This window comes from Morchella sextelata (assembly GCF_020137385.1).
Source record: "Morchella sextelata strain SCLS chromosome Unknown scls_6, whole genome shotgun sequence".
In the NCBI taxonomy this organism is placed as follows: Eukaryota; Fungi; Ascomycota; class Pezizomycetes; order Pezizales; family Morchellaceae; genus Morchella; species Morchella sextelata.
In genome coordinates, this window is record NW_025408621.1 from 768,683 (window position 1) to 784,028 (window position 15,346).

The 15,346-nt window shown below is 45.2% G+C and overlaps 1 protein-coding gene across 1 annotated transcript; it reads right to left on the bottom strand.

Moving 5' to 3' along the window:
• Positions 1 to 762: 762 nt before the first annotated feature.
• On the bottom strand, positions 763 to 7,557 carry H6S33_011339 (uncharacterized protein; the record flags this gene model as incomplete). The annotated part of the gene is made up of 8 exons (XM_044842689.1): positions 763 to 934; positions 986 to 1,816; positions 1,870 to 2,219; positions 2,272 to 3,773; positions 3,838 to 5,785; positions 5,846 to 6,573; positions 6,627 to 7,336; positions 7,388 to 7,557. The coding sequence occupies 8 exons, from the start codon at positions 7,555 to 7,557 to the stop codon at positions 763 to 765; spliced, it is 6,411 nt and encodes a 2,136-aa protein (XP_044696107.1).
• Positions 7,558 to 15,346: the final 7,789 nt, after the last annotated feature.

Here is a 15,346-nt window from a genome sequence, read left to right on the forward strand (position 1 = left end):
TACTCTCACATCCGCTATCACTCGCCCACCGATACCAGCCCGTTTTCAAGCTATCATACGGTTGTCACATTCTCGAACAGGTTTGTGCTACCGAAAACCTAACCCTGGTTATTAAAATCAAGATTAGATTAAATCATATTTGCTAAGCCTAGCTTAGGCGAGCTAGATATCATTTCCCCTCAACAATCAGGACATGGTACAGATAGAGCTCCGCTCACTATTCCCAACTGTGCGAGAAAAGAGGTGAGCATGCCTCATAGTTTTAAATAAGAGCTAGTATGTATAACAGTGTGCTGTCACGAGTTAAGGGCTCGAGTCGACCTTAAAGCACAGGTCCGAAAAATAGACACCGAGTGATATTTCATGCAGATTCAAATGTAAATAGTCTAATTCTTTCAATCAGGAAAATTTGTGGATTTTCACACATACATATAAAATAAATAAAAGGGGAACAAGAGAAATATATAACTTTAGCGGGCAAACAGAAGGGGAAAAAGAATGCGAAACCATATGGAAAAGACTTAACAATTGAACTCAAACAACCGAAAGAAACTATTTATAAAACCCCGTACCCTTCCTTTCCCAAAGAAAAAACAATACACTGATTTTTATCCCCCCCTTTTTTTTAATTCCCCTGACTCAACCACCCTTCGATATTCAACAATAAGAAAGAAAAATAAAATGACCCGTTATCACCCAAGAAAAATTGTAAGAAAACAAAATTTGAGCTCCATCCCCTTCTTGCCTTTGTCTTGTGAAGATTTAGCTAGCAGCAGCGATTGCAATGGTTTGTAAGGGTGCCGTTTCCGCTCGCTCGAGGATTTCTACAGGATGCGGGTTTCTGAGTACAATTCCTCCGGTGACAGGAAGTTGTGTAGAGTCCATGAGATATTGGTCGACCTCACGAGCACATTGCCTTCCCTCGTTGATACCCCTATATTCTATTAGTATGGCATATTTAAAAGTTTCGAGCGGTTTGACTTACCAGACGATCAAACTTTGCCCTCTGCGGCAATCTCCAGCTGCAAAGAGACCTTCCTCTGAAGTTGAATAACCTCCAGGAGGAGTCTTGACGTTCTTCCTAGGATCTCTTTCGATATCGCCCAAGGCCCGATCTTCAGGCCCCAAGAATCCCATGGACAGGAGTACAAGATCTGCTGGGAAGAACTTCTCTGAGCCCTCAACCTTCTTCATATCCCAACCACCTCGAGCGCTTCTAGTCCACTCAACACGGACAGTATTGATACCCTTGACATGGCCCTTTCCATCGCTAACAAACTCCTTGCTCATAACACAGTACTCACGCGGATCCTTTCCATATTGAGCCTTGACCTCAGAGTGACCGTAGTCAATCCTGTAAACCTTAGGCCACTGGGGCCATGGATTATCACGGGCTCTTTCGTTTGGTGGCTGAGGAAGCAGCTCGAAGTTGACCACAGATTTGGCTCCATGGCGAACAGAGGTACCAATGCAATCGTTTCCAGTATCACCACCACCAATGACAATGACATCCTTGTCTTTCGCCGAGATATACTCGCCGTCTTTGTGCTCAGTATCAAGTAGAGACTTTGTGTTGGCATGTAGAAAAGTCATGGCAAAGTGAATACCCTCTAGATTGCGATTGGGGATAGGGAGATCTCTAGGAACCGTGGCGCCAGTAGCAAGTATGGTGGCATCGTTTCCTGATTGAATCTCGGCCATTGTGATATCTTGGCCGACGTGAACACCTGTAACGAATTTGATGCCTTCTGATGCCATGAAATCGGTTCTGCGCTGAACGATAGACTTGTCTAACTTCATGTTTGGGATTCCATACCTATAATTTATTTTTAGTCAAGTAAACCAGGAAAGAGCGTAGGATATACGGACATTAGCAAACCACCAAGGCGGTCCGCACGTTCATAGACTGTAACGGAATGGCCAGCCTTATTGAGTTGATCAGCGGCAGCCAAACCAGCAGGTCCAGATCCAATGATAGCAACTTTCTTCCCAGTACGGATGCTCGGAGGAGTGGGAACCATCCAGCCCATCTCGAAACCACGATCGATGATTGCACACTCAATACTCTTGATGCCGACTGGATCCTCATTGATTCCGAGGACACAAGCACCCTCACAAGGAGCGGGGCAAACACGTCCTGTAAATTCGGGGAAGTTATTTGTTTGAAGTAACTTGTACAACGCATTCTTCCACTGGTTTTGGAAAACAAGTTCGTTCCACTGTAATAAGTTAGCCAACTGCTAGCAGATGAACTCTAAGTGAGGGAGTAACCTTTGGAATAATATTTGAGATAGGGCAACCAGTATCGCTCTGACAGAAAGGAACACCACAATCCATACAACGTGCAGATTGGTATTTGAGTTCGTCCTCGTCAAGACGTTTGGAGAGTTCTGCCCAGTCCTTGGTTCGAGTCTTCGGGTTTCGATACTTTTCACTACGACGAGCATATAGCATAAAACCCTTCGTTTTGTTAAGAACGAGCGCAGACTTCTTTTTCTCCGCTTTGGTGTCTGTTATGCTGTCTTCAAGATCGGTCATAGACGCTTCATGCTTGTGTTTGGCCTCCGCTTCTTTGGCCTTTGCCTTCGCCAGTAACTTTTCTTGCTGCTCACGAGCTGGGTTCCCAGGAAGTAGAGAGAGCGTGTGAGATGATCTTGCCGTTGCTGCTTTGAGGGCCTCCTCTTCAAGAACTCTTTTATAATCAGTAGGAAGGACTCTAACAAATCGAGGAAGCGCTCTTCTAAAGTCCAAAAGAACCCTCTTGGCAAGCTCGGAGCCTGTGTATTGATAGTGATCCTCAACAAGACCGCGGACGTAAGAGATTTCGTAGGGATCAGTGATGTCTGATAGCTCAACCATCTCCATGTTCACCTTCGAGCGGAAATCCTGTTTCATGTCCAAAACATAGGCAATACCACCCGACATACCAGCAGCAAAGTTGCGACCGGTTTCACCCAAAATAAGAACCCTTCCTCCAGTCATATACTCACAACCATGATCACCAACACCCTCAACTACAGCAGTGGCACCTGAGTTTCTAACGGCAAAACGTTCTGCGGCGACACCACGGAAGAACACTTGACCTGAAGTGGCACCATAAAGGCACACATTTCCAACGATTATGTTCTCCTCTGCTTTGTATGAGGCATTTCTCGGTGGGTAGATGACGACTCTGCCACCAGACAGTCCCTTTCCAACATAATCATTGGCGTCTCCTTCAAGCTCCAATGTTACTCCTGGTGCCAGGAAAGCGCCAAATGACTGACCCGCAGACCCCTTTAGGTTTACATGTACCGAATCTGGCTCCAAACCGGCTTCACCCTTCAGCCTACTGATTCTGTATGATAACGTCGCTCCAAGAGCACGATCGGTGTTGACAATATCTGACTCGATGCGAGTTGGAACTCCCCTGTCAAGGGTATACTCTGATTCATCAATCAGCTTGTTGTCGAGGCGCACATGCAATCTGTGGTCTTGCTTTCGAACGTTGTAAGTTGCAACATTGGGACGGAGAGTGTGAGCGGGAGTCAGAATCAAGGACAAATCAATGTTCTTGGTCTTCTCAGTCATAAGATCCTTGCGCACGTATAGTTTCTCGGAATGACCAATCATCTCGTTGATAGTCCTGAATCCTAACCTCGCCATGATGGCTCGGAGCTCGTTGGCGACATAATAGAAGAAGTTGATGACGTGCTCAGGAGTTCCTGTGAATTTCTTCCGCAACTCTGGGTCTTGTGTGGCAATACCAACCGGACAAGTATTCAAATGGCATTCTAGATAAGCAAACGTCAGTACCATATTAGAAAGAAAGAAAAATAAAAAAAAAGGACTACAAACTTCTCATCATGATACATCCCATCGCAATTAGAGGTGTAGTCGCAAATCCCCATTCTTCGGCACCTAGTAAACAGGCGATAGCAACATCACGACCTGTACGTAATTGACCATCTGTTTGCACAATTACACGACCACGCAAATCATTCAACACGAGTGTTTGATGAGTTTCGGCCAAGCCAAGCTCCCATGGTAGTCCAGCATATTTGATACCAGTCCACCTAGAGGCACCAGTACCACCGTCATGTCCTGAGATGAGAATGTGGTCAGCCTTGGCCTTAGCCACACCTGATGCAACGATACCAACGCCGGTTTCGGAGACAAGTTTGACTGAAACGCGGGCTCTGGGGTTAGCGCATTTCAGGTCATAGATGAGCTGTTTCAGATCCTCGATGGAATAAATGTCGTGATGTGGAGGAGGAGAAATCAACCCAACACCTGGAGTTGAATGTCTGGTACGTGCAATCGATTGTGAGACTTTGTGACCAGGAAGCTCGCCTCCCTCGCCAGGCTTCGCTCCTTGGGCCATTTTGATTTGAAGCTCATCGGAATCGGCCAAGTAGTGAGAAGTGACACCAAAACGCCCAGAAGCGACCTGCTTGATGGCCGACCTCATGGTGTCGCCATTTTCCATGACATTACTTCGTTCAGGATCTTCACCACCTTCGCCAGTGTTTGATTTACCGCCGAGTCTGTTCATTGCAATAGCAAGGGTCGAGTGAGATTCCATGGAGATTGATCCGTAAGACATAGCACCGGTACAGAACCGACGAACAATTTCGGTCCATGGTTCTACTTGATCGATCGGGACTGGCTTAGACTTTTCGAAATTGAAGTCCAACATTCCTCGTAGGGTACAATTCTTAATTTGCTCATATTCTGAAAGAGAGTAGGCTTCATATGATTTGTCGTTTTTCGTGCGCACTGCATCTTGGATGTTGGCAATACTGACAGGGTCGTTAACATGAGCTTCACCACCATCGCGCCAATGATATTCTCCTGATTCCGGAAGGCCAGGGAGAGAGACAATTGAACGGCTTGGGTATCCCAGCTCGTGGAAAGCGAATGCGTCTTGGGCGATATATTCGAATGTAATTCCCTTAATACGTGTTGCTGTTCCTGTGAAGCACTTATCGACGACAGAATTATCCACACCCAGCGCCTCGAAGATCTGAGCACCCTTGTAGCTCTGCAAAGTAGAAATACCCATCTTACTCATGACCTTCAAGATACCTCCATCACACGAGTGTTTGTAATTTTCGACTATTCTTTCATCTGAAAGGCCCCCTCTGATCAATTTTTCGCGGTTCATCTTGAGAATACATTCCAATGCAAGGTATGGGCAAATAGCGTCGGCACCGTATCCCAGAAGTACACAAAGATGATGAACCTCTCTAGCTTCGGCGGTCTCGATGATCAAAGCAATCTTCGAGCGTACCTTATTGCGGATAAGATGATGGTGAACACCTCCAGTTGCAAGAAGAGCAGATACTGCAACACGGTCGGCCGATGCGTTACGATCAGAGAGGACCAATATCTTGTAGCCTGCTTTGACAGCCTCATTTGCTTGGTTGCAGATTTCATCGATGGCCTTGATATAACCAGACATTCCCTTGCTCTTGGGGAATGTGATATCGATCGTCTGAACTGTCCAATCTTTATGATACTCCTGGATGTTATGCAAGGCATTGAACTCCTGGAGAGAGAGAACTGGGGAAGGAACCAGGAGGCGATGGCATTGAGAAGGATCAATTTCAAGAAGATTGCCTTGTGGTCCGACATAGCATTCAAGAGACATGACAACAGCCTCGCGAATGGGATCGATAGGAGGGTTTGTGACTTGGGCGAAAAGCTGACGGAAATACTCGTACAAAAGACGGGGTTGGTTTGCTAAGCAAGCCAGTGGGCCATCATTACCCATGGATCCTAGAGCTTCTTTCGAGTCGGCAGCCTATGCAGTTTGTATTCATTTAGAAAATTTTCATTCAAAAATTAAGGTATCGTCACTTACCATCGGCCCCAGAATCAAGCCGACCTGCTCGAATGTGTATCCGAACGCGAGCAATCTTTTATCATTCTGGATGCTGATATCGTCCAATTCAGGGTCAAGTACTACACCAGAGCTCATCAAGCTCTCTTGGACCTTTGGAAGGGTAATCAATTGCTCTTGTGTCCAGGTTGTGAAATCGAAACGAGAAGAGACTTGCATCTTCAACTCCTTATCATCAACAATACGTCCCTCAACGGTATCAACTAAAAGCATTCTCCCAGGCTGCAATCTACCCTTCTGAACAATGCGTTCCGGTTCAATCAAAATAGTACCAACTTCGGATGCACAGATAATGCGATCATCATCAGTTACATAGAATCTACATGGCCTCAGGCCGTTTCGATCCAATGTGGCACCACAGTATCTTCCATCTGCAAATGTGAACAAAGCTGGGCCATCCCAAGGCTCCATCAAACAAGCCGCCCACTCGTAGAAAGCAGCTTTCTTTGGATCCATCTCTTCATTGTCTTGCCAAGCTTCGGGAACCAACATCATGACAGCTTCTGGCAAGGAAAGAACACCGTTGATAACCAATAATTCAAGTACGTTATCAAAAGCTGCGGAATCAGATCCTCCTACTTCGATGATTGGATAAAGTTTCTCGAGATCTTCACCGAAGAACTCTGAGCGCATTCGTCCTTCACGCGCATGCATCCAGTTCTTGTTACCTCTCAATGTGTTGATTTCACCTAATGCCGAATTAATAACTGATCGAACTTATTTGAACACTGGAAACCCTTACCATTGTGTGCAGCCCATCTCAACGGTTGAGCGCGATCCCAACTGGGGAATGTGTTTGTGGAGAAACGAGAATGAACCAGTGCAAAGTGAACCGCAAAGTCAACGTTTACAAGGTCGTGGTAGTAGGTGTACACTTGAACCGGTGCTAATTGACCTTTGTAAACGATGTTTTTGTTGCTCAGAGAGCAAATGTAGAACCAATTATGAAGCCCGATCTCTTTGGTCCCAACTTTTCGTAGCACATATAGTTGTCGTTCGAAGTATTTCTCATCGAAACTTGAATCTGTATTTGCCGGCTCCTTTCCCTCACCATAAGAGCTTTTGAGTACGACAAAAGGTTGAAGAATCTTGGGCTCCCGAGACAAAGCAGCTGGCCCAAGAAGAGTGCTGTCACGAGGTACATCTCTCCATCCTAGAACACGAAGACCATATTGCTCCGCAACTTTCTCAAATTTTGCCTTGCTTCGAACTAGGACATCTTCATCTGGTTTGAAAAACAAGTTACCAACAGCGTACTGGCCTTGTGGGGGTAACACAAAGCCCGTGGCCCCAGTAAACTCCTTCACAAAGAACTTATGGGGGATAGAGGTCATGACACCAGCTCCATCACCGTCTCTGGCATCGGAACCAACAGCACCTCGATGGGTCATGTTGCACAATAGACTTCGTGCATCACTTAGAATTTTATGACTAGCAACACCCTTGATGTGACTGGAAGAATGGTAAGCGGAGGTTTATCTTAAATTTAGAGAGGGAACCTACGCAGCAAAACCTACACCGCAAGCGTCCTTCTCCAATTCAGGGTCGTAAAGACCCTGTTTGAGTGGTAAAGTACCAGCCCATGACTGGTTCTCGGGTGTGTCCTGGTAGTCAAAGATATTTGTAGGCTCCTCTTCAATGATTTCGTATTCGGACTCGTAGGATGGGGCCATTCTTCGGCGAGGCTCGGCGAGTTGGTCAAATACCACAGTGAATAACTCTCACCTGTGGAACCTTACTGATTGACCACAAATTGATTTTTTTTGAATGAAAACGGTCCTAATTCGTCTATGGTAGATTGTACGTTAGTTAATGGTAGAGCGTTAAGAGCTTCTTTTCAAGAGCTATCGCAATTCCAACACCCGCAAGAACAAACTTTGTGTGGGACTTTGAAACAGAGACCTGGAAAAGCGGTGGTATATCTATATTTCCATGGAACAGGAGTGGGGTTGGTGTGCACACCCAACCTTAGCAGGGGGTATTTACCGTAGTGCAGATTTAACAGCAAATAGGATTCAAGGAGGGGGGTGTTGAGGAAGGGAGCTTCAAGCAGCTTCACTTCTGGAGGGTGTAGTGGGGAATCAATGGTGGGACTGCGAGATAACGTCAGAATTATTAGCAACAAGGCAAGATAAGCGGCTATCAAAGCACTGAGTCAGGGAACCCAAACAGTTAGAGTCTCCAGAAAAAATGACGTTTTCTTCCGATAGCTTTCTCTTTCTCTTTTCCGTGAGGGGAGACACGCTCGGGAAAATATCAAGTACAAAGGCGGGAAAAACCTCTTGACTTAGGACAGTAGAGAAATACAAGAAACGAGGCAAAAGGACCAAAAGGTCTACAGGACTAAGGAAGTATGCCAGCTTTAAATAATTGAGGAAAATAACCCGTGGAGGGTGAAAATTTTGTGATTGGGTTCGATTGTGAACACATCTTGCACACGTGAAAACAAGGACAAACAACCCTCAATATCAAAGCGGGGAAATGTACCTACAAGTGCCCGCTGTATGTACAGTTACATAGGACGATAATCGTTTGCTTGGTGTTGTGAGAACCGTGCACACAGTATCCACCCCACGCCCTTTCATCCAATCACGGGCGTTTCATTTGCGAGATCTCTAGTGGACCCTTTCCGACTTTAGAGCAACCCCTTTGGTCAGTTGTTTAAGGTGCGGCGACTTTGTGTAACCTCGGGCCTGCATTCTTGGAGCTGTTCTCCCCTCCCCCACTGCGGGCTCTTCAGAGCCGCAGGTACCTTCTATCTAGGTACAACGATCCCTCTCACGATGCTCAACATACTGCAGAATGATGAAGGACGTGATTCAATGCCCAACTGAAGGTGCAGAAGCTGTACACCCTGAAAATCTTCAAAACGATCCGGGTACTGGCAGCTGGCCCAATCCGACCAACCTAGGGCCTTAGGTGGCCGCTACCATCGTTCCCGCTCTACATCTGCATCATTTGGAAGAAAAAAACAAATATGAAGAATAACTCCCCACCCATGGTACAAAAACGCTACGGAAGGTATCAGTCTTTTATTTCGGGAGAACTCGGTTGGTTGGATTCCTAAGACTATCTCGCTATTGGCCCTATTGCACCCTCAACCCTCACCCCGCACTGTAATTGCTATGTGTTGCAAATAATCGGCGTATCAGTTTTTCATCCGACAGGAAATTATGAGTCACGGATATCCAAATTCATGGTCTTTGTTTTGCCTCTATTTTGAAGCAATTCTCTAGACGCTTGGTAATTATTTAGCCTCAGTACCAACCGGATCATATCATGTCACCCTGACCAAAGAGAACAACGCAGAGGCCACTAGCACAAACTTCTCGCGGAAGAAATGTTCTTCGGCCGTGCCTACATACTAACGAGTTTATAGGCACTTTCAAAAATGACTTCTCCGCGGCAATTTGTATCATAATAATCTCAATTGAGAGAACCCCGCGTTCCATTACGGACAACAATGAAGTTGAGCCCCGCCTCATTGACCCGAAGCCACTGTTTTAACGCGCCGCCTCCAAGTTGATGACCTAGGCTTGGCCCGCTATATAAGCCAGCGGTATCGCTTCCACCATGAGCGGGAACGGGACCGGAAGCAAAAAAATCAAAAAAAAATAATCTTGTGGCTGGCGCCAGGAAATAAGCGAAAGAAGAAAAAAAAGTTGATCTACAGGCTTCAATTCTTTCAAAGAATGCTGTGCAACACGGCAAAGAAAGAATCAAGTCCTCGTACGCCAACTGACAATTTCTTCAGCTCAATTCCTCCTAAAGTACTCTATGTGCATTTAGATCGGCAGAAATGGATGTGATGGTCTCAGAGACCCTACATCGCCATCGTAAGAACAAGGGTGCGTACTCTACGTATTGTAAGAATTTCCTAGCAGTGTTCATTGGTTACACTCCCGGAGCACGCTATTTTGGTCACATTCCTCCGTCAAAATTCATTTTATGAGAGACTTCAAGCCTCCTCCTTCACCAATCAGAGTGGGAGATCATTTTGGAGTTTTTGAACGATTCGCAATGACTGGAAATGCTTTCATGGGATATCACTCGATCTTGGCGCAAAGGCATGGTTGCATCTCTATTTTGGCGAAAAAATTTGCACCTCCATGTCTTTACCCATCAAGACACCGGATCGGATATATATCCGATCATACACGAGATGCTTTCGTTTTAAGAGAGAGCACTGGTGTAAATCATAATATAAAATTCTAGTAGGTCTCTGCTGTTGCTTTGGCGTTGGGTGGGATTAAAGCGGTACGCTCACTACATGTATGCAGAAACAATTCTGCCGAATGTCGCAACAACACAACAAAATTTATTGTTTCTCTAAATGGAATCGTGGAAAACTTAGGGGATCTGAGAACGAGAATTTACCGGCATCACAACGATCTAAAGAGTGCGGGGTTGAGTTAAACGAGGAAAAGGGCTGACGAGTGAACCAGGGGAGCGGGGAGGATGTTTCACAAACGAATGCGGGGAAGCGTGGAGCTACCCGCACTAGGGATTTTAGTCGATTAAACCATCTAACATCTCATAAATAGCGTGCGTGCCATAAGTACTGGCAGGACATGATCAAATTAGATGGAAAAAATAGACGGAAAAATTAAATGGCAGCAATTCTTGAGAAACACGCTTTAAATCGACTAGAAGTCAGATACGAAGGCTGTGAGAATTGAAGCAGCTCATCACCTGCATGTACCTACGCACATCGTAGGAGCAAGATTAGCGGCTTTATGGAATCTGTACCTACACGTGGGGGGTTTACACGTGCGATAGGGCGAAGGTACTCTACATGTAAGTACTTTTAATGGTAAGAATTATGCGAGTACGGGCCGTCGGCGGTCACTTTGATATCCAACTCGATAAAAACGTACGTCCTGGTCTGAATTTGTAAGGCTCGGCAATTTCCGCTTGTCGCTCCCCAAGCTGTCGGCATCGAGAAATCGGCCATCGATGGCCTTTTACAAAAGTGAGAATCGACTGCAATGATTCGGTAGATATTCAGTTTCGGGTTGTTTCACTGGTTACCATGTAAGATTATGCCGATGGATGTTGTACTAGACGATGCCGTATCATTGAGATATGACGATATCGATGCACCACACACTTATCATGCAGGTTAGATAGAGATGCACATACTCTACTCTCGTGAATTTAACTAAGAGAAGGGATGGTGTGCTCGTATACATTTAAATTGGCCCTGTATCTTATGATCGGTATTCAAAACTTTTATCGAGCGCGAACCCAAAATAGGTCAAATCATCAAAGTGCGGTTCTGCGGATTAAAAGTTCTATACGAAATGGCATTTCACATCCCAGGCACATATATCTTATGGGTTTTGGGAATAAACCGATCATAAGTCTATTGAAATTAATACTCGAATAAAGCTCGTACTCAATGGCCCTCATGGTTAAATTCATCGGTTCGAATACCGAGCCCTGGCTATATATTTCTAAAGCCGAATTGGGTAGTCTATCCTGTGTTCCTTGAGTCTAGAGATTCGTATATCATATTCAAGAGTGGTACAAACTTCGCTGTGCAGCTACCAAGCCAAGTGACACCGACATCGCGTTTAAGAATGTGAACCCCTGCATAATTATGATTTTCTCCTAGTCTAGATCCACAGGCCAGAAATCATGTGGTCTCGTGCTCTTTGCATACCGCCGACTTAAATGTTTTCGCCCAATCTGAGTTGAGGTAACTGCAAACGCCATTTGTACGATGGGTCACTTACATGTATTCTCTCACGGCTAGCGTACCCGTAGCCACCTTTGCTACATATGGAGCTACATGTAGATTGGATATAAGTAAGGTTAGTTCACGAAAAAGCAATAGCTCAAGCTACGGCTTCAACAGGGTGAAGCCGGCACGACCAGCTGTTTTATTTGAGACCGTTCATAAAAACTAACAATGACACTCGAAAGCTTCTATGAACCAATAGCCCAAGTAATTATGGTCACACATGCATGCCTTCTCATGCTGAGAGTATTAGCTCGAGGAACAATGGCTGCGCATGTCCAATCCGTGATTCTCTTCCAGATGGGGACCTCCTATCATTTCTTGAAATGGTATTGTCAGGATTTCATGACGTGACTGAGGAAAAATAAACCCAAAACTGTCTGCACTTGCAGGTTTGGCTCAAAGTTGTAAGCTGCCGATTGCCTCGATCCTGTAAGAATCGGCCCGTAGTACATGGATGGATATGTGAGGTAAAGAACGGTCAAATTCTGGTTTGTGAGAAGATAGGGACCAATCAATAGTAGACTGTTAAAGCTATATTAGAGATATGAAGTATAGGAGAAGAAGAAACAGCTTTTCGACCTTGTCGCCGCATGTAGGGTTAGGTGTAGTACAAGCGTTGGAGAACCTTGGCAAATATTCAATCATTGACCTATTCCTGTCCCGTGTCCTCAAAGGTCTAACATAGTCTGTCTACATGTCCATCCAAAGACGCTGGATCCTAGACAAGCTTTGGAAATGTTTCATAGACATACCGTGAAAGCCTATACTCCTAACTAATTAACTATTTTTATCATAGCCGGAAGCTATATAGGCTAGTGCTTGTACTGAATGAAGAAATAAATAGATAAATCGGTTAGTCACACAAAATCACTCGTTTTAGCATATTAACAGAATTATGTACAATACAGCCTTATAGCCCGGGTCTCTTCCCGAGTTAGATAGATACCAGGTACGTCATGTTATAACAAGAGATCGTACTGTAGTGACCATTTCCCTAGCTTGGTTCACTCCACTATCATTAATCTCAGTCACTCTTCAAAAGTGTTAGTGATATAACATTGGTCAACCCCTATAGCTAATTAAGCAGAGAAGAGTGGTCCAAAATCACCAGGAATGTTTGCAAAACAATGAGCATCAGCTAGTCATTCTCCCGAACAAAAGACTTACGTGCCCTTCGATACAGGCACTGCTTTGTTGATATATTTGTCGATATTTTTATTAATATACATATTTATAATATATTTGTCGATGACCCTCATGTTGAACGGCCTTCATAATATTAATAGCGAAGGAGTATAGCCACACCTAATTAGCAAACCTATACCAGCCATCTTCTCGACATTTCTATTGATCAAGTCGCTCCCACTCGGGTTCCTGGATCGATCACTTTCTCTTCCCATCTCGCTAAACTGAATATCATTTGCGAATCTGGGCGTTGTATAAGCTAGCTTTGTGCTGTCTTTGGGCCGACATCTGGGCCCAGTAGAATAGCTTAGGTGTCTCGAAATTGATAATGTTGATATCAAAGATCGATAAAGTGATGTAACCAAAACAATAGATTACCCTCGGTTTACAAGGTCTATGAGTTATCCTACAATTCACTTCCTGCTCATCTTACTGGGAAAGGTAGTTATCGAGCATACCCCCCCCCCCCCCCCCTTCTAAGCAAACCCCACACCATCCATTTATCCTCCTAGGAGGCCCAATCCACCACGCACCCTGCCAGCCCCGCCAGAAACACACTATTTTCTCCAAAGCAATCAATCCACAAACTCATTCTTGCTCAACAAAGAACAATGTTCGGATATCATTCCGCATGGGCTGCGATTGATTTTGGTCAGCATACATGTTACACCTGTACGTACCCATAAGGTCTCTAGAACTTTAGTTTCTCCGGCTTATAAAACACAGACGCAATGCATCGCGATTCAGCAACAAATACTAACTAAGGCTTATTGCGAAATCGAGTGATACTCTATGACCGATGCTTTCTCAGATGATACAGAGTACTTTCCGTCTTGTCTTTTTAACGGAGTAGATACTTGTACTGGGTCCTTTCTAAAAGATATACTACTAGTTAGTAGGCCCTGAGAAATACTACAAGACCATGAACTCTATCTCGTAGGCCATATGACATTGGCCATCATATACAAAGAATTATTTGAAGTTCCCAGTCAGCTATCTATATGGATACGGATATGAGGATATATATATGAAAATGGAACAACAGCGGGTCGATACATGTCGTTTTAAAATCGGGTGATATCTCATGATTTCAAATATCATTAAAATATAGAACAGGCACCAATATAACAAGAGCCGACTGTGGCTACCCCTCAATTAGCTAAAAGTACAAGCAATCAGCGAGTACCCCACTAAACCTACTCGCCCAAACAGAACATACACTCCCACAACCATCCCCCCAAACGAAAAGTCAGCATGCGCAGAAAACCAGAGAACCTCATAGTTTCCCATCTAACCGCGCTAGGCTAGTCAGTACTATATGCCTACTTGAGCTACATACTCTACCCTCGCTGCGATCGTGATTTTCCCGCCCATACATACATAATACCCCATCGGGCGGGCATGCACGTGCTTGATAATCAAGCTATGTAATATCACTGAGACAGTGTCTCAGATGTTTTGCTTTGCTTTGCAGCAGCAGCAGGACAAATGATAGCGTGGTGATTGACGGAGAAACATATCCGAATACTCTAGAGTAAGTACCGACATTTAGCAGAATTGATATCTGGGCTTCCGCTAGGGTAAGGAAAGGTGGCAGGCGCGTAACTAGCACTTGCACTTACGGTCATAACAAGTGGCCACATCAGTTATACTTATATCCCTATGGAGGTTCTGTCTCCGCTCTACTACCTACCTTACTTGACATCATCTGGAGGGATATTCTCTGCCATTAGGAATATGCATGACGCCCGAGACCCTGCAGAACTGGTGCCGGAACTTCTGGGCGAGATCACAAAGGGCTCAGAACACGGTCAAAGAAAGTTGGCATTGGCATTGAGCCTACACACCACCAACGATCGCCGCAGCAGAAGCAAACATCTTGAAACTGCGGTATTTCAATTGCCCGCGGCCGAGTCAAGGGCAAGCAAGCAGGTTATCACCCTCCACCGCGGGCGAAGGTTCATCAGAACCAATAGCAGATGCATCACACGATCACATACCCCATTTTCCCCATCCAGACCGGGGAGCCTCTGCCTTGAAAAAGTGAATTTTCCCGCTTGTTCGTGTTACTGGCTCGCACGATCAATTCACACACTGACTAGCAGCGAGTGATAACACATGACGCACCATGCGCACTAACCCCTTTACGAGCATGCGCTGGCGGGCGGGCTGGCTGCATGCATGCATGCCATGCAGGAAATGCTTAATTCACTGTCTTGAGTGCTGGCAAAGGCAAACCCGGTGCTGCATTTTACCTGTACGGGGGCGATCTCCGAGCTTTAAGCCTGGGATCGACATTTCGTGGAGAAGGCAGCTGAAAATAACTAGACATGACAGCTATGAGGTAGTCAAGTTGAGCAAATCGGGGCAAGCGCTAAGTTATGGCAAAAACATAAGTACTGCACGTGCAAGTAAGTGCTTAAACGCCTTCAGCCCCGGGTTTACTTAAACATCCGAATCGGGCGAGCTCTACTAACCAGCCAACCACAGCTTTGGAGAAATACACCCAACGATAATAATGTACAACCGGA